Consider the following 18,774-nt stretch of genomic DNA (forward strand, 5'->3'; position numbering starts at 1 on the left):
ATCTCCTTTGCATAATGGAGCCCAGGGTAGTGCTTGCCAGACCAAAGCCCTGTGTCCAGTCCCCCTATACATGGGGAGGCTGGGGGTCTCACCGGAACTCGGGCCTTCCCCCCACGAGGCCGAAGGAGATGAAGTCGGGCTGCCGGTTGGCCAGGTTGGTGGGGCTCCCTGGGACTCGCTTCTGCCCATTGTACAGCAGCATCCCTGGATGGGCACCACTGTGTAAGGGGCCTCCCATCCAGCCACAGGCTCCCCATCCTCCCCCACCCTAGAAACGACCCAAGCTCTTGAGCCTGTCCACTCTCGGAACCTGTCCCTCCCTCTGGCACTCCTCGCACAGACAGGGCCTTCTCACTATCTCAGGGCTGGTGCCTCAAATGCAAGGGCCTTACTGAGTGCCCCTAGAAAGAAACTGAATTTGCTTCACACACACTGGAGTCTCCCTCAAGCGGGAGAGGGAGGCAGAGACTCACCCGAGTAGAGAAGGAGGCCTGGACAGTGAAAGTCAGAGACCCGTAAGAGACGAGAGAAAGAGAGGAGGAAAGGGTGAGATGGAGGCAGGGGAAGGAGGAAGGAGCAGAGACGGGGAGAGGAAGCTGGGACAGGAGGACTGGGGGTGATGCCCTGGTGGCAGAGGAGCCACGGGGAGGCTGGAGATATCAAAGAGGCAGGGATGGAGAAGTGGGGAGGCGCGAGAGAAGGTATGCCAGGGCAGAGGCCCAGAGGTCTGGGGGCTTCTGGAGAGGGAGAGCTGAGGGATCGGGGCAAGACTGAGGGGCAGCCAGGGCTCAAGCCATGATGGCAGTTACTCCACGAGGTCCCTCAACCCAGGCCAGTCCACCCCGCAAATGAACCCTCCTGCTCACCATCGGCTGAGTCGGGTCGGAAGGTGATCTTGATCTCGAACTTCCTGTAGGCATCCTTGATGGTGGGCAGCGGTAGGAAGGAGTAGGGGGTCTGCGTGAAGTAGGGCACCACCCGCTCTGCCGGCAGAGAGCACAGTTGGAGACCCTGCCAGTCAGGGAGTGGGCAGGGCACTGCCAATTCTTGGGGGTGGTATTTTACCTGGCACCTGCAGGTGGGCAAAGGCTTTGACCTTGCCCTGGCGGTTAGTGGCAGTGCAGACGTAGGTGCCCGCGTCCTGGGGTCGGACTGAGGGCAGCGTCAGCATGTTGTTCTCCAGACGGCTGTCAGGTGGCAGGCTGCCATCCAGCTGCAAGCACACCAGCACTGAGGGCCCTGGCCTTGGCCCACAGCTCTAGGGGCCTGCCTCCCATCTGTGCCTCAGGCCCACCTTCCAACATTGTGCATTTACTCTTGGCCAAGCCTGTGCCACATCCTGGGGACACTGAGATGCTTCAGACCTGGTCCCAGGCCCCCAGGGATGCCTGCTGGTTCCCTCTCCAGTGCTTACCTTGCTCCAGCTGATGTCAGGAGTGGGGTAGCCTGAGGCTATGCAGGGGAAGACAGCTGCAGAACCAGCAGGCACACGGACTTCTTGGGGCATTGAGATCTGGGGCAAGGCTGAGAGGCATGGAAGAGACATAAGCCATCAACATGACAGTCACAGATGTGTGCCCAGCCTGCACCCTGATTCGTTTCATCCTCACACCACCCCTTGAAGGGAGCCACTACATTCCATTTCACAGATGAGGAAATTATGGCTTAGAGGGGGAAAAGTGGCTGCTTGCTCTTTGCTGGGCAGAGTCAGGGTTCAGGGCCAGATCCATTTCACTCCACAGCCTGAGACCTCTTCAACATGCCTGGGCAAAAAATTGTGCAGCCCTCTGGGGACCTGAGAAGTGCGTACTAGGGACAGTATAGGTAAGAAAGTTTGGAGGCAAGTCACAGGGCTTGGGGTAAAAAGGAATTGCCTTTAAAGAACACACAGTGTTTGTGTCTGCCCTGCATCTGTTGTCCTTGTTTTACTCTCTATTAGGTCTGTTTGTTGTCTGGGTTATGTCTCTGCCTTCAGACCATGCTGCAAGTCTCTCCCAGCAGAGCAGGCACTCCCTGCCAATGAGGACAAGGTTTCTTTTTTCTTCTTGATGCTCTATGGCCTAGCTCTCTCCCTGTACATTCCAGGCTACCCTGGGGGAATCTCACTTTTATCCCCTGCTGCTGCCACCTGTTACGAAACCTGCCCCTTAAATACACACAATGGAAAATATCCCAAGCGAACAGAAAGGAAGAGCAGAGCGGGCAGGCAGAAGATGACGGCAGGAGAAGCCCCAGCCCCACTCACTGTCCCCCAACAAAAGTCCCCACCAGCCTTCACCTTGCACAAGCAGCAGCACGTGGGATTGTGTGGTGCCGGCTGCATTGGTGGCAGTACAGCGATACTGTCCCGCATCAGCCAGCTCTACGTGGGCAATCCTCACGACGCCTCCGCTCTGCACAATGCCAGGCCGCAGGTGCCCTCCAACTTTGCTCCATGTCACTTGAGGCTTGGGGTCACCCAGTGCTAGGCATTCGAACTCCACGGCGTGGCCGACCACCACGGTCTGCACAGACGTCCGGATGTTGATGAGCACCGAGGGCAGGGCTGGGGAGGAGGGAGGCGGAGGTCCAGTGAGATCAGTCACTGCAGACCCGGCCCGAGGGAGGCCATAGACTGCCCAAAGAAAGGTGAGCACTGAAGCTCCAGCATTCATTCGTTCCTCATTCGCTTTTTCATGCATTCACTCACAAACACACTCACTTGTCAGGTCTTATGCATTTACTCACTCACGTGTCCACTTATTCTTTTGTTTTTTTAGAGACAGGGTCTTGGCTGTATTCACAGGTGTGATCACAGCTCACTGCAACCTAGAACTCATGTGCTCAAGCAATGCTCCCAATTTAGCCTCCTGAGTAGCTGGGACCACAGGTGTGTTCCACCATGCCCAATTCACACTGATTCAATCTTCATCAGTTCATCTGAGCACTCACACACTCCACCCATATCCTTCTTCCCTCCCTTGAAGTATTTATCAAGCCCCTTTTACTCTATGCTAGACACAAGCTAGGCAAAATAGAATATTTCTCTTTATTCTGACACATTTAGGGGGATTCCTGGGGAACAGGGTCTGGGCTCTGTGCCTCTCTCCCTTTCTCATCTCTGTTCCCTACTCTTAGCAGAGGCCTGAAGCCACCCTCCTACCTTGGACAACCAGCTGGGCACTGGCCTGGGCCTGCCCCCAAGGTCCACGGGCCTGGCAAATATATGTCCCTTGACAGCTCTGGTCCAAGTTCTGGATTCTGTAAAGAAAAAATAATAAGACATCAGGAAAATGAAAACATTTGATAGAATGCTTTGCAATTGGGCCAGGCACGGTGGCTCATGCCTGTAATCCTAGCACTTTGGGAGGCTGAGGCAGGCGGATCACTTGAGATCAGGAGCTCGAGACCAACCTAGCCAACATGGTGAAACCCTGTTTCTACTAAAAATACAAAAATTAGCCAGGCGTGGTGGCGCATGCGTATAATCCCAGATACTCGGGAGACTGAGGCATGAGAATCACTTGAACCCGGGAGGCGGAGGTTGCGCCATTGCACTCCAGCCTGGGTGACATAGTGAGACTCTGTCTCCAAAAAAAAAAAAAAAAAAAAAATGCTTTGCAATTGTGTGGGCGTTAAAAACTGATGAAGAACAGCACAAAGTGTTGCATTCTAGTTTCCCAATAACCACTAGAGGTAGGCAGGCAGGTTGGGGGGCACCACACCCATTTTGGACAAAGACCTTATGGTCTAGGGCTCAAGATTACAATTATCAAGCAGCAGAGCTGAGATCTGGGGTCATTCGTACATTTCTGGCCCCAGGGTCTGTTCTCTTTCCTCCACTAATAATAAATATGAATGGGCCACTGTTTACTGAAGGCCTTCCAAGCACCAAGCACTGGGCAAGTCCTTTAGATAATCTTTCAGTCTTTTTTCTTTTTGAGATAGAGTTTTGCTCTTGTTGCCCAGGCTGAAGTGCAATGGTACGATCTCAGCTCACTGCAACTTCTGCCTCCTGGGTTCAAGCAATTCTCCAGTCTCAGCCTCCCGAGGAGTTGGGATTACAGGTGACCGCTACCACGCCCAGCTAGTTTTTGTATTTTTAGTAGAGACAGGGTTTAGCCATGTTGGCCAGGCTGGTCTCAAACTCCTGACCTCAGGTGATCCACCAGCCTCGGCCTCCCAAAGTGCTGGGATTACAGGCGTGAGCCACCGTGCCTGGACCTCATTCAGTCTTTTTTTTTTTTTTTTGAGACGGAGTTTCACTCTTGTTGCCTAGGCTGGAGTGCAATGGCACTATCTTGGTTCACTGCAACCTCCGCCTCCCAGGTTCAAGCGATTCTCCTGCCTCAGCCTCCCTAGTAGCTGGGATTACAGCCATGTGCCACCATGCCCGGCCAATTTTGTATTTTTAGCAGAGACGGGGTTTCTCCATGTTGGTCAGGCTGGTCTTGAACTCCTGACCTCAGGTGATCCGCCCGCCTCGGCCTCCCAAAGTGCTGGGATTACAGGCGTGAGCCACTGTGCCCAGCCTCATTCAGTCTTATATAACCCATTGTACAGCTGAGAGCACTGAGACTCAGAGAGGTAAAGTGATGTGCCCAAGGACAGTGCTTCATGTTACGCCCCCTGGGGCAGGTGCTTTAACTCCGCTCACTGTGAGCCTTGGGCTGTGCTGCCCAAGTCCAGTCCTGCCCCTGGACCCACTTACCGGAGCACCCCATCCTGCACGCTGTGACCTGGAGGCAGCTGACCCCCTTCCTTGAACCAACGGAGCTGGGTACCCCGGTCGCTGGGCACAGCACAGTGGAATTCAACGCTGGCCCCGATGCTCTTGGTCTCTAGCTGAGGAGTGACCTGCACGGTGGGCGTGGACCCTGCTGGGATGGAGGTGGCAGGGAGAGAGCCGGGAGGGCCTGCGGGGACATGTATGAGGTTCTGCAGGTACATGTGTGTGATGTCCCTGATGTCCCTCCGGGGACCCAGGAAACCCCCAGCCCAACATTCAAGGAATGTTCTCCTGATAGCCTCTCTGACCAGGGAAAAAAGCCCCTTCAGTGGCAGATTCATTCATCTGCACTCGCAGCCGCCATTCTGCCAACACGGATAAGGGCCTGTGGAGAGCTGGGCTCTGTTTCCACAGCTCTTCGCTTCTGGGTGGGGAGGGTAGGCCACGAAAAGAGTGGGAGGGACTCAGACTTTTTTTTTTTTGAGATGGAGTCTTGCTCTGTCCCCAGGCTGGAGTGCAGTGGCATGATCTCGGCTCACTGCAACCTCTGCCTCCCGGGTTCAAGCGATTCTCCTGCCTCAGCCTCCCGAGTAGCTGGGACTACAGGTGCCCGCCACCACGCCTGGCTAATTTTTTTTTTTTTTTGTATTTTAGTAGAGACGGGGTTTCACCATGTTGCCCAGGCTGGTCTCGAACTCCTGAGCTCAGGCAATTCGCGAGCCTCGGCCTCCCAAAGTGCTAGGATTACAGGCATGAGCACCACGCCCGGCCAGACTCAGACATTTTAAGGAAGGACAGCAAAGCCTATTCTGCCTGCAGTTTAAATAAGAGAATCCAGGGACTTGGCCATGGCAAAGACACCTACACGTGCAGGGGACAGATGGGAGGCGGGGGCAGATGCATATTGTCCCCATTTACTAAGTGCCTACTGTGAACCACAGTTTCACATCTGTGTTTACCTCTGTGTACCTTTCCAACTCAGCCTACGTGGTTGGCATTGTTCTCTCCACTTTACAGATAAACTGAGGCTCAGGTCGAGCGTGGTGGCTCACTCTTATAATCCCAGCACTTTGGGAGGCTGAGGTGGGTGGATCACTTGAGGTCAGGAGTTCGAGACCAGCCTAGCCAACATGGCAAATCCTCTTCTCTACTAAAAACACAAAAATTAGCCAAGCATGGTGGTGCATGCCTGTAGTCTCAGCTACTCAGGAGGCTGAGGCACGAAAATCGCTTGAACCCGGGAGATGGAGGTTGCAGTGAGCCGAGATCGTGCCATTGCACTCAAGCCTGGGTGACAGAGTGAGATTCTGTCTCAAAAAAAAAAAAAGGAAAAAAAAAAAAAAAAAAGAAACTGAGGCTCAAAAAGATTCAGTGACTTGGCCAAGGCTGCACAGCCAGCAAATGGCCAAGCTATGCTTTGAACCCAGGTCTGAGTCCACAGTCCAGGCCTGTGACCAGAGGGCTACATGCTGTGCTACTTTAAGAGTTTGGGCCCAAAAGCTCTCATTTGTATCATTGATGCAAGAGGCCATGGAAATGCTGGGCCTTCTGAAGATCCACTGAAGCCCTGGGCGTGCCGGGGGTGGGCGCTCCTGTCACTCATTCACTGTTGTCCTTGTCAAGCATTTACCCAGCCCATCCTGGGCCGTGTCGCCCTCAATTAAGCCCAGGGCTGCTGAGATGCCTGGGTCCAGGCCCTGCCCTGAGCATTCTCACTGCCTGGCAGGGGAGGCTGGCTGGGGTGCTTATGTACACAGAATGGTTTCCTTCGGCAGTGCCAGGGCTGTGCCAAAGGTGGGGAGCAGCCGTGAGAGCTAGAGGAGCTGAGCACACGTGATGGAGGGCTTCCTGGACCTGCCTTGGGCTCCGGAGAGCAGGGGAGATGAGGGCATTCCAGGTGGGGTTATGGAGGGAGGCCTTCCCACCTGAGTCTGCCTAGCTGGGTCATCGAAGGGCCAAGAGGAAAGGTGACCCCCTTAAACCCTGAGCCGGGGCTGCTTACCTTGGACGAGCAGCTGGGCAAAGGCCTCGGCTGAGCCCACCTTGTTGGTGACCCGGCAGCGGTAGCGGCCTGAGTCCTCAGGGGCTGCACGCTCGAAGTGCAGCAGCTCGTTCCTGGCAGTAGCCCTCCCAGGAAGGCTGCTGCCCACGCGGCTCCACTGGAAGGTGAGTGGGGGTGTCCCGTGAGCCAGGCACTGGAGCTGTACCGTCTCCCCTGCCTGCACCGAAGCGTGCTCTGGGACCGTGGTGGCATACGGTGGGCCTGGGTAGGGGGACACAGAGGTCAGGATGGGGGAGGGCAAAGGTCAGAATGGCAGCAGGTCATTGGATCCAGGTGTCCAGGAAAACTGAATGGTGAGCCCAGAGGACCGGGGATAAGGAAAGCAAAGGTCCCAGGTGGGGTGTCGGGCAAGGGCAGGCTCTGGGACCCTGCTGTGCCTGGAGACCTCTGGATGGGGTTCCTGGGGTTCTGTGTGGGGTGGAGCCTCATTGGGGGGCTCATATCTCCATTTGGTGCAGACAAAGAAGGGATGAGGCCTTACTCTCCACGTGCAGGATGATGGTGGCCTCAGCGTGCCCAGCAGGGCTAGTGGCATTGCAGATGTACTGGCCCGAGTCCTGCTGGGCTACCCGGGGTATGATGAGTGTGTCACCTTCCAGCCGGTGCTGCCAGGGTAGTGGGGAACGCAGCTTGGACCAGTGGATGGTGGGCGCGGGGCTGCCTGTGGAGTTGAATGGAAGATGACAGAAGTCACTGGGCTACCTCAGGGAGCCGCAGAGGGTGGCTGTGTTGAGGAAGGGCCCTGGGTGATCCTGTCCCTCTATGGGACCCCAGCTGGGTTCCTCAGCCATCACTGGAGGACGCTAGCAACACGGTCTCCCCGTACTCCCCACCCCTGGGCATGACATCATCTCTAGATCACATGTGCCTACATTTCAGACCCCAGGGCATCCCTGCCCTGCCAGCCCTATGTGCCAGTCCCTGGCCACACCTGTGGCCGAGCAGCGCAAGGTGGCCGTGTGTCCAGCCTCCACAGTCAGCTCAGCTTCTTCAGCTTGGACCTGAGGGGCCCCGGGGGCCATGGCGCCTGTGTCCACGATCACCTCCACCTGCTTCTGTGCTGTGCCCAGTGCATTCTGAGCAAGGCACACGTAAGTGCCCGCATCTGATGGTTTAGCTGATGAAATCTGGGAGAAACCAAGGAGGCTGGTTATGTGGGTACTGAGTGGGGACTTTGATGTCAGCCCCAGCTCTGGCTTGGTTTTCCCTATTTCCTCTACCTGCCTTGGTATTTATTTATTTATTTATTTCTTTTTTGACACAGGGTCTTACTCTGTTGCCCAGGTTGGAGTGCGGTGGCAGCGTCCTGGCTCATTGCAACCTCTGCCTCCCGGGCTCAAGCAATCCTCTCGCCTCAGCCTCCTGAATAGCTGGGACTACAGGTTATGTGCTGCCATACCTGGCTAATTTTTAATTTAATTTTAATTTTTAATTTTTATTTATTTATTTATTTATTTATTTATTTATTTTGAGATGGAGTCTTGCTCTGTCTAAGTGGCGTGATCTTGGCTCACTGCAGCCTCTGCCTCCCTGTTTCAAGCAGTTCTCCTGCCTCAGCCTCCCGAGTAGCTGGGACTACGGGTGTGTGCCACCACACCCAGCTAATTTTGTACTTTTTTTTTTTTTTTGGAGACAGGGTCTCACTCAGCTCTGTCGCCCAGGCTGCAGTGCAGTGGCACAATCTCGGCTCACTGCAAGCTCCGCCTCCCAGGTTCATGCCATTCTCCTGCCTCAGCCTCCTGAGTAGCTGGGACTACAGGTGCCCGCTACCATGCCCAGACATTTTTTTTTTGTATTTTTAGTAGAGACGGGGTTTCACCATGTTAGCCAGGATGGTCTTGATCTCCTGACCTCGTGATCCACCCGCCTCAGCCTCCCAAATTGCTGGGATTACAGGCGTGAGCTACCGTGCCCGGCCTAATTTTGTATTTTTAGTAGAGATGGGGTTTCACCATGTTGGCCAGCCTGGTCTCGAACTTCTGACCTCAGGTGATCCACCCACCTCGGCCTCCCAGGCTGGTCTTGAACTCTTGGGCTCAAGTGATCTTCCTGCCTTGGCCTCCCAAAGTGCTGGGATTACAGGCACGTGCCACCATGCCTGGCCCTTTCCTTGGTTTTTAGCTCTCCCATCTGGTTGCTTGAGGGCTCATCCTCATGACACCCCATTAGTCCATCCATCCACTTGGCCTTCGACCCACCCTCCCATCCTTCCACTCATTCTTTCTTCCTTCTCCTACCTTCCTTCTCTCTACCCTCTCATCTTCCAGTCTATTCGCCATCCACCCATTCCATCCCATCCCATTCCTCCCTTCCTCTCTCCATCCACTCATCACCACCCGCCCATCTACTACTATCTCCTCCAAACACCTGCTCAAGGCTGGGCCCTGGACTGGGCCTCAGACCCAGCGAGGCACCAGCCCCGGCTTCACCTGCAGCACTGCGCGGCTGTCCATGAGCCCATATGTCCGCTGCTCCAACTTGGCAGGGGTGCTGCTGATCCGGGTCCAACGAGCAGAGGAGCGGGGCTCCCCGGCACTGACACACTCCAGGGTGACAGCCTTTCCCACTTTCACCCACACAGGGCCCTCGGGGAGCACGGACACTGTAGGGGGCCCTGTGCGGAGGAATGACAACCACTGACACACAGGCAGGGCTCTGCTGGTCACCCACACTGCCATAGTCTCCAGCTTAGTAAGTGCTGGGTGGGCACCTGTCTCCACACCGCACTGAGGTGGAAACTGAGGCTCAGACAGGGAGAATGCCCAAGACAGAGTCAGTGGTAGAAGGAGGATTTAAATTTGGAGGCTCTGAGCTGAGAATCAGGGCTGGAAACAGGAGGGCAGAGCCCCACAGAGTCAACGTCCCCTCACCGTGCACACTGAGGTTCACCACACTCTGGGCCACGCCGTAGGCATTGGAGGCCACGCAGCGGTAGGTGCCATGGTTGCTGGGCCGGGTGCCCACGATGGTGATGATGGAGCCATTGGGACTGATGTGGACGTTGTCTGTAAGGTTGCATGGGGGAGGGTGAGAGAGGATTGACTTGGTCCTTCTCGTGTCTTGGTGCTGCCAGCCTGTGCCCCTGGGCCCACGCCTCCAACCCCTCTGGCCTGGGTGTGTCCAGCTCACAGAGTCCCAGAGAGTAGAAGGTAACAAAGGCCTTGGAAACTCCTGGGTCCAGCGCCCTCGCCATACAGAGACGGGAAGGGCCCTATTCAGGGCCACACCATGAATGTGGGGCATCCAGACTTCCGCCTCACCCTTGCACAGCGGGGATGACGGCACCCCCACACCTGCCCCCGGCTTGCCCACCCGCCCGCCAGCCTGGCTCACCCTCCAGCTCCTGGTTCCGGGTCTTCCACTCGAGGCTGATGGGGACTGCTCCATCATGGATGAGGCACTTGAAGCTGGCATCCTGGCCCTGCTGCACGGTGCTGCTGGGCGGGTCGATGGAGATGACCGGGCTCCTAAGGCCTGGGGCCAAAGGGGCAGAGGGCTGGGCTCAGCAGGGGTGGGCTCAGCTTCAGGACCCTCCCCTTCCCCCCTTGCCCATGGCATCTGCTGTACTCACGGTAGGAAGACCCCTCGCTGGGTGGGACGGTGACTGTGAAGGAGGCTTCTTGCTCAGGGCCTGGGCCACCAGCTGCACGACACACATACTCGCCTGAGTCAGCAGGGGAAACCTGGTGGAGCCGCAGCTGGGAGCCATGGGTCTGTCAGAGCAGCGAGGGGACAGTTATCAGGGCAAAGTCCCCGGGACAAGGAATGTCCCCAAGCCCACCTGTGCTGGTGCCCAAGAGTTCTCTCGGGAGCCCAGAGCCCCAGCTGGCAGGGCTGATGGAAGCTTTGTTCCCAGAATCCTAGAAGTCCAACCCACTAACTTTACAGTGGCCCAGCAACTTAACTTAACTGAGGCCCAGGAAATGATTCAGCTGCAGAGCCAAGAGAAAAACCCAGGTCTCCTGATTTGCAGGCTGGTGAACTCATCCCCCAAAAGTATTATCCCCTGGGGTACCCAAGCAGGCTGGTGTTTGCATGAGGTTTGGGTGCAGAAAGCAACTGCAGGTCTAACCTTGCCTGCCCTGGAATCCTCCCCATCCTGGCCCCTGTACCTGGTGCCGGGCGGGGAGGCTGCCCCCGCGCTTGTACCACGTGACCTGGGCATGGGCCTGCCCGGGCACCACACAGTTCAGATCCAGAGTCTGCCCTTCAGTCACGTGTGAAGAGGAGGCCTCGATGTAGATGGGCTGGGCCAGTCCTGGAGCTGTGGGCACAGGGGGTGGGTGAGAGAGGCCAGGCTCCCGGGATCAAGGCAGGAGCTGAAGGTGGTGGCAGTGAAGGCCAACTCCAGTTGGTCCTGGGGGTGCAGTGGCTTGAGAGTGGCTGATATAACCTAAGAAGGGTCTCCTTTCCCTGGGGACTCAAGTGTCCTCCTGACACCCAGGGCTGGGGACCCCTGGTTGAGGGGACGGGACCATCGTCAGACTTGGGAACACCTGGGTTGGCTTGATCCTCTGTGGTACGAAACCCCGCCGGCAGGCAACAGTAAGCGCCTGGCTGGGAGAGAAGAGAGGAGCAGCGCTGGGAAGGGGCGCCGTGCCTGTGCATCGCCCACTGTTCCCTGTCACTCACCAGGAATGGGGCCTGGGCTGGAGGGCTCAATTGTGACCAGGACAGATGCCTCCAGGGTGCCTGAGCTTCCAGTCACTTGGCATGAGTACTCGCCAGAGTCGGCTGGGGACACCTGGTTCAGCCTCAGCAGTGGGCCGTGGACCTGGCCAAGGTGGGGTGAGAGTGGGGAGGGTGAGCTGGGAGCCTTCAGATGCCCAGGCCTCTGGCACCCACACCCGGGGACTGCCACGCACAGATATGTAGATGCATCCTGTTGGCAGCGACCCCTTTGACAGCCTGCACTGTGGAGGGCATGTTTAGTAGGATGGTTTTTCCGGTAGGAGGAAGTCAAGAGCCTTGAGTAACAGGTGCCCTTTTCTTTCTTTTTTGAGACAGTGTCTCGCTGTCATCCAGGCTGGAGTGCAGTGGTGCAATCTCAGCTCACCGCAACCTCTGCCTCCTGGGTTCAAGTGATTCTCCTGCCTCAGCCTCCCGAATAGCTGGGATGACAGGCGTCTGCCACCACGCCTGGCCAATTTTTGTATTTTTGGTTTAGTGTGAGTTGGCCAGGCTGGCTTTGAACTCCTGACCTCAAGTGATCCACCTGCCTCGGCCTCCCAAAGTGCTGGGATTACAGGCATGAGCCACCGCACCTGGCCAGAGGTGTCCTTTTCTATTTTGCACCAAGATGGTGTGGGGCTGGTGGTGGCCCTGCTGTGCCCAGCCTGCTCTCAACTTCCTGACTCCAGTGGCCTCCTGCTGCCATTCCCCACAAGCCCCGGTTGCTGAGACCACTTTCCCTTCAGGGCTGGATTCAGGCAGGACCGCTGTGGGTGTGGAGGAGGCATGCCTCCTTCTCCAGCTCCTTTACCTGGTGCCGGGCAGGGAGGTTTCCTCCACGCTTGTGCCACGTGACCTGGGCGTGGGCCTGCCCGGGCACCACGCACTTCAGATCCAGGGTCTGCCCTTCGGCCACTCGGGAGGAGGAGGTCTCGATGCGGATGGGTGGGGCTCCACCTGGGGCTGGGGCACAGGGGAGAGGTCAGTGAGCTGAGATACCCACCCTGATGCCCTCAGCCCTTCCCCTGGGGCCCAGATGTTAGGACCAGAGGCCATTTGGGACATGGCTTCTTTCCCTTCCCATTCCATTGAGGCCTGGAGCAGCTGGGCTAGCCTGGGAGGTGGAGACACTTTTCTTTTTTTTTCTTTTTTTTTTTTTTTTTTGAGACGGAGTCTCGCTCTGTCGCCCAGGCTGGAGTGCAGTGGCCGGATCTCAGCTCACTGCAAGCTCCGCCTCCCGGGTTCACGCCATTCTCCTGCCTCAGCCTCCCGAGTAGCTGGGACTACAGGCGCCCGCCACCTCGCCCGGCTAGTTTTTTGTATTTTTTAGTAGAGACGGGGTTTCACCGTGTTAGTCAGGATGGTCTCGATCTCCTGACCTCGTGATCCGCCCATCTCGGCCTCCCAAAGTGCTGGGATTACAGGCTTGAGCCACCGCGCCCGGCCTGGAGACACTTTTCATTCCCCCAGCCCCGCCCCCAGGCAGTAGCCCCACCATCTCCTCCTCCTCCCTCGCTCCCAGCACCAGTGGGGCCAGGGCTCAGGTCTAGACACCTCCACACAGACCACAAGGCCCCTAATGTTTGGCAAACTTGGAGAGAATGTGGCTAAGAACCCAGACTCTGGGGCCAGACTGCCTGGATTCAAATCCTAGCTCTGCCATTGATTAGCGGTATGACCTTTGGAAAAGAACTTCACCTGAGTCTCAGTTTCCCCATCTGTAAACTGGAGAGAACAATGCCATCTACCTCAAAGGGCTATTATGAAGACAAAATGAACTAATATGTGTAAATATGACAGGGCCTAGCACCTAAGAGGTGCTGGATCATGTTTACTACTTAGCAATCCGTATCCCCTTATGATTTCTGCATAGCATGTGCCCCGTGTGCTATTAATTACTGGACATTTTCCTTTCAACTGATTCACTTTTAAAAAACCTTAACTACTTAGCCCCATCATAAACAAAGATTTCCAAGAAATAAGGACAAGCTTGATGTGTTTTTTTGTCCCTTATATGTCACCAGTACTAATAAAGGCATTTATTTATTTATTTATTTATTTATTTATTTATTTATTTATTTTTGGAGACAAAGGGTCTCGCTCTGTCACCCAGGCTGGAGTGCCGTGGTGCAATCTCGGCTCGCTGCACCCTCCGCCTCCTGGGTTCAAGTGATTCTCGTGCTTCAGCCTCCTGAGTAGCTAGGACTAATGGCATGTGCCACCACGCCCAGGTAACTTTTGTATTTTTGGTAGAGGTGCGGTTTCACTATGTGGTCCAGACTGGTCTCGAACTCTGAGACCAGACTGGTCATGAGCTCAGGCAATCCGCCCACCTCAGCCTCCCAAAGTGCTGGGATTACAGGTGTGAGTTACCACACCGGCCCTAATAAAGATGTATAAATCACCTTCCAATCCTCGCAGAGGTGCAGTCCCAGGCTTTTGGGAACTCTGTAATTAGATAGTAGAATACAAGAGCGCTACTACCCCTTCTTTACAGATAAGGGACAGTGACACGTGGAAAGCTGAAGTCCCTTGTGCCACATCTCCAAGTGTGGCCAGAGGAGCCGGGACTCATGCACAGATGCCAGACTCCAAAGCCTGTGCTCGCAAGCTGTGGAGAGGGATAGGAGCCACTCCGCTTACGCTGGCTCCTCGGTCCTGGGACCATGTGGGCGGCGGGAGGTAGAGTCTGGAATCAGAGCGGCCGTTCTTGGCAAGTGCTAGAAAGTGTTTCCTTCTCCCAGTTCTGCCCACTGGCTCTCTGTCCCTTCCTCCCTCCTCTGTCCTCCCAGTCCCGCCGCAGGGACCCTCACCGGGGACGTGGACAGCACTTGAGCCAGAGGCTTCAATGGTGACCAGGACTGAGGCCTCCAGGGGGCCAGAGCTGCCCATCACCCGGCACACGTATTCACCCGAGTCGGCCGGGGACACCTGGTGCAGCCGCAGTCGTGAGCCGTGGGCCTGAACAGGGGACAGGACAGAGGAACAGAGTCAGGTGCCAGTCTGGAATCTCTGAAAGCCTGGGGCCAGGGTCTAACCTCTGACACAGGTGGGTACTGCACCCCACAGGGGCTCTTCGTCTCCCTCCTAGCAGAGCTAGCCAGGGCCCCCACATCCAGCGGCCCTCCCACCATTTCCTGCCGGCTGCGTACCTGATGGTGACTGGGGAGGCTGCCCCCACGCTTGTGCCAAGTGACCTGGGCATGGGCCTGCCCGGGGACCACGCAGTTCAGATCCAGGGTCTGCCCTTCGGCCACGTGTGAGGATGATGACTCAATCCTGATGGGCATGGAACTGCCAGGGGCTGGGGGAACAGAGACCAGTGAGTCAGCTCAGCCATTGTCAGATTTGGGAACAGGGTTGGTGGGACCCTCTGCCATGGAAAATCTCACCCCCCCAGAGTAATAATAATAGTTAACACTTGGCTGGGCATGGTGGTTCATGCCTGTAATCCCAGCACTCTGGGAGGCCAAGGTGGGTGGATGACCTGAGGTCAGGAGTTTGAGACCAGCCTGACCAATATGGTGAAACCCTGTCTCTACTAAAAATACAAAAATTAGTGGGGCATGGTGGCATGTGCCTGGAGTCCCAGCTACTCGGGAGGCTGACACAGGAGAAACGCTTTAACCTGGAAAGCGGAAGTTGCAGTGAGTTGAGACTGCGCCACTGCATTCCAGCCTGGGTGACAGAGACTCCCTCTCAAAAAAAAAAAAATAATAATAATAATAGTCAACACTTAGAAAGCACTTATGGCATGCCAGGCACTGCTCTAAGCACATTAAATGCACTAACTCACTTAACCCTCACAAAGTCCATAAACTTCCTGCCATGATGGAAATGTTTTTTATCTGCACAGGCCAAGACAGTGGCTGCAAGCCACATGTGGCTATTGAGAACTTGAAATGTTAGAAATGGGGTAGCCGTAGCCACTGTATTCAACAGTGTACTTCTGAGAGGTTGGAAAAGTCAATGCCCCCATTTCACTGGTGGAAACTGAGGCTGAGAGGGGAAGGTAACTCTTTAAGTCCCTTAGTGGTACAAGCAGGATTTGAACCCAGGGTTTTTTTTCACTCCTGTTGCCTAGGCTGGAGCACAGTGAATCACGGCTCACTGCAGCCTCAACCTCCTGGGCTCAAGCAAGTCTCCCACTTCAGCCTCCGAAGTAGCTGGGACCATAGGTAACAACGCCGGACTAATTTTTGTATTTTTAGTAGAGATGGATTTTACCATGTTGTCCAGGGCTCCTAGGCTCAAGCGATCCACCCACCTTAGCCTCCCAAAGTGCTGGGATTTCAGGCATGAGCCACCGCGCCCAGCCTTTGAACCCACACTTTTCACTGGCCCTTGCCTGAGTACCACCAGGTCTGAGGACTCTGACTCGAAAGTTCCTTCCTCCCCAGGGAACACTGTTGCCTGCATCCCTTGTCCCTTTCCTGGGCAGACTCACCGGCGGGGCTGCCAGCTCTAGGGGAGACGGAGATCACGATGGAGGCCTCCAGGGCATCAATGTTGTTGTTGGCCCGGCACACATACTCGCCTGAGTCAGCCACAGACATTTGGTGCAACCGCAGGTGGGAGCCATGGGTCTGGGCGTGCGGATGGGGAAGGAGAGGAAGAGGGAGTGGAGGGCTCAGGCCTTCCTGCTCAGCCTGTCGAGGCTGCTGTCTGTCTACCCAGGGCCCAGTCCATGAGACAGGGAGCCTGCTCTGCTCACCCCAGGAGACCAGGGTTCCACCCCTGCTGCCGTGGCTCCACTTTGTACCTGGTGTCGGGAGGGAAGGCTGCCTCCACGCTTGTACCATGTGATGATAGCCTGGGGCTGCCTGGCGACCATACAGTTCAGATCCAAGGTCTGCCCTTCTACCACCGTAGAGGAAGAGGACTCGATCCTGATTGGTGGGGAGACACTGGGCACTGGGGACAGAGGGGTGTGGACCACGCCGCCAGAGTGAGGTAACAGTGATGGCACCGGGGACCTCTCTGCCACCCCCTGTACCACTTGTCTTGACCCCCACCCTCTCTGCTCTCACCGTGGGAGGAGCCGCTGCCCTGGATGGTGACGATAAGCGAGGTCTCCCGAGAGCCTGCACCGTTACTGACATGACACACGTACTCGCCCGAGTCCGCCGGAGTCACCTGAGGGATCCGCAGCCGGGAGCCCACGATCTGCAGGAAGCAGGTGGCAGGAGGTGTAGGTGTGGGCAGCACCTCTACGTCTTGGGCACTGCTGCCACTGCCCCCTGGACTCTGGGAGCCCCCCTGCCTTGCCTCCTCAGTGGCCTTCCTGAAGCTCCCAGCATAGCACATGGCCTGTCTCTGGGCTGGGGTGGACTAGCCTTTCGTCACCCCTCCAGAAAGCCTGTTAAGGCCCTCCGCAGGGTTGACCGAGTATCCTGCTGGGGCTCCCACGGCCTGCGAGCTGCCTGAGAGCAGGCAACTGTCTCATTCCATCCAGAATCTTCAGTGCCAGGCACAGGACATGGCCCGGAGCAGCTTTTCAGTGAGATTTGGCGCATAAGTGGATCTCCCTGAGGTCAGGGAGCCTTATTTCTGTATTCTCAGCACCAGTCTAGGATCCATCCAGCAAGGATACTCAATGTTTGTTGAATGACTGAATGAGCACAGAGTGAGGTTCTGAGAGTTCCCTCTCTTCCCACTGGGGGCTGGTGTGCCCTGCTTTTGCCCTCCCCACCTGCTGGCCCTGTACCTGGTGCCGGCTGGGTAAGCTGCCTCCACGCTTATACCAGGTGATGGTATGGGGAGCCTGGCTGGCAACCAGGCAGTTGAGGTCCAGGGTGTGTCCATTGGCCAGGGAGGCTGAGGAGGACTCGATGCGGACGGGGTATGCCACGCCCTGGGCTGGGAGGGCAAGATGGAAGGCAGGGTGTGGGAGCTGCTGAGGCTGCAGTGGGGGCCCCCCAGCCCTCTACCATTTGCGTGACCCCCTAGACACTCACAGTGGGAGCCGCTAAGGCGCTGCTGGATGGTGACAAGGACCGAGGCTTCCTGGGTGCCCGAGCTGCCAACCACACGGCACACGTACTCCCCTGAGTCAGCTGGGGTCACCTGGAGCAGCCGTAGCCTCGAGCCATGCACCTAGGAGGGTCAGGAGGGAGGAGGCAGGCTCAGAACCGGTCACTGCGGCTCACGCCAAGCTCCTGTTCCCTTCCCGGGTGCCACTCCCAGCCCAGCCAGCTGGAACTTGGTGGAAGCTCTTCCAGGGGAAACTACCTTGTGCCTTCCTATCTCCCGCCCCAGTGTCAGGACTGGGTCTAGCCTCCCACCTCACCCATGCCAGGGACGCCTGAGACTCGGCACCAGAGAAAAGTGGGGACCAGTGTTTGTTGACATGCTACAGGGGAGATGAGGTAGGCAGCATGAGCCCATTTGGCAGACGAGGACACTGAGGGTCAGGGAATCAAGTGACAGGTGACTGGCCTAAAGTCACACAGCATGCAAGTGGCAGAACAGTGTCTGAACTTGAATGTGCCTGAGTTCAAAGCCTATGGTCTTTTTTTTTTTGAGACGGAGTCTTGCTCTGTCGCCCATGCTGGAGTGCAATGGCACAATCTTGGCTCACTGAAACCTCCGCCTCCAGAGTTCAAGCGATTCTCCTGCCTCAGCCTCCTGAGAAGCTGCGATTATAGGCACGTATCACTACGCCCGCCTAATTTGTGTATTTTTAGTAGAGATGGGGTTTCATTATGTCCGACAGGCTGGTCTCGAACTCCTGACCTCGTGATCCTCCCACCTTGGCCTCCCAAAGTGCTGGGATTACAGGCGTGAGCCACTGCGCCCGGTCAAGCCTATGCTCTTGTACTGCAGCTACAGGGTCCTTCAGGCTTCCTTAGCTCCTGCCTCCTACCTGGTGCCGGGCCGGGAGGCTGCCCCCGCGCTTGTGCCATGTAACCTGGGCATGGGCCTGACCGGCAACGAGGCAGTTCAGATCCAGGGTCTGCCCTTCAGCCACATGCGAAGATGATGACTCGATCCGGACTGTGGGGGTGACCCCAAGTGCTGGGAACAGAGGGCAAAGGGTCAATAGCTGGCTGGGAGGTGAGATGAGATGGGGCTCCTAGTCTCACGGCAGGTGCGGTCTGTGGCTTGGCCTCTTGATCCTGCCATTGCAAGAGTGGGGAACCTCCCACCTTGGGCCTCCAGCCCTGCCCTCCCTGAGAGCTACTCACCAGGCACTGAGCCCGCAGGCTCAATGGTGACCAGGACGGAGGCCTCTAGAGGCACGGAGCTGCCTGCCACTCGGCACACGTACTCGCCTGAGTCGGCGGGGGACACTTGGTAGAGTCTCAGCAGGGAGCCGTGGGTCTGGTCAGAA

General features: G+C 56.6%; 1 protein-coding gene across 2 annotated transcripts in view; it reads right to left on the bottom strand.

The window, feature by feature from the left end:
* The window catches only part of HSPG2 (heparan sulfate proteoglycan 2), a 117,598-nt gene that overhangs the window by 10,709 nt on the left and 88,115 nt on the right, over positions 1-18,774 (bottom strand). For both annotated transcript variants that reach the window (XM_025380928.1, XM_025380923.1), the window contains exons 56-81: positions 18,629-18,764; positions 18,307-18,458; positions 17,399-17,537; positions 17,149-17,300; positions 16,472-16,607; positions 16,204-16,355; positions 15,889-16,027; positions 14,594-14,745; positions 14,255-14,402; positions 12,253-12,404; positions 11,403-11,544; positions 10,883-11,034; positions 10,342-10,483; positions 10,104-10,244; positions 9,641-9,775; positions 9,200-9,384; positions 7,702-7,897; positions 7,252-7,431; positions 6,711-6,971; positions 4,691-4,895; positions 3,143-3,240; positions 2,279-2,545; positions 1,415-1,524; positions 1,066-1,213; positions 867-983; positions 93-204 (exon numbers count right to left, since the gene is read on the bottom strand). In XM_025380928.1, the coding sequence (XP_025236713.1) occupies positions 93-204; positions 867-983; positions 1,066-1,213; positions 1,415-1,524; positions 2,279-2,545; positions 3,143-3,240; positions 4,691-4,895; positions 6,711-6,971; positions 7,252-7,431; positions 7,702-7,897; positions 9,200-9,384; positions 9,641-9,775; positions 10,104-10,244; positions 10,342-10,483; positions 10,883-11,034; positions 11,403-11,544; positions 12,253-12,404; positions 14,255-14,402; positions 14,594-14,745; positions 15,889-16,027; positions 16,204-16,355; positions 16,472-16,607; positions 17,149-17,300; positions 17,399-17,537; positions 18,307-18,458; positions 18,629-18,764 (4,049 nt within the window). The remainder of the gene's footprint in view (positions 1-92; positions 205-866; positions 984-1,065; positions 1,214-1,414; positions 1,525-2,278; positions 2,546-3,142; positions 3,241-4,690; positions 4,896-6,710; positions 6,972-7,251; positions 7,432-7,701; positions 7,898-9,199; positions 9,385-9,640; positions 9,776-10,103; positions 10,245-10,341; positions 10,484-10,882; positions 11,035-11,402; positions 11,545-12,252; positions 12,405-14,254; positions 14,403-14,593; positions 14,746-15,888; positions 16,028-16,203; positions 16,356-16,471; positions 16,608-17,148; positions 17,301-17,398; positions 17,538-18,306; positions 18,459-18,628; positions 18,765-18,774) is intronic.

The sequence above is a fragment of the Theropithecus gelada genome, chromosome 1, assembly GCF_003255815.1.
Source record: "Theropithecus gelada isolate Dixy chromosome 1, Tgel_1.0, whole genome shotgun sequence".
Classification (NCBI taxonomy): Eukaryota; Metazoa; Chordata; class Mammalia; order Primates; family Cercopithecidae; genus Theropithecus; species Theropithecus gelada.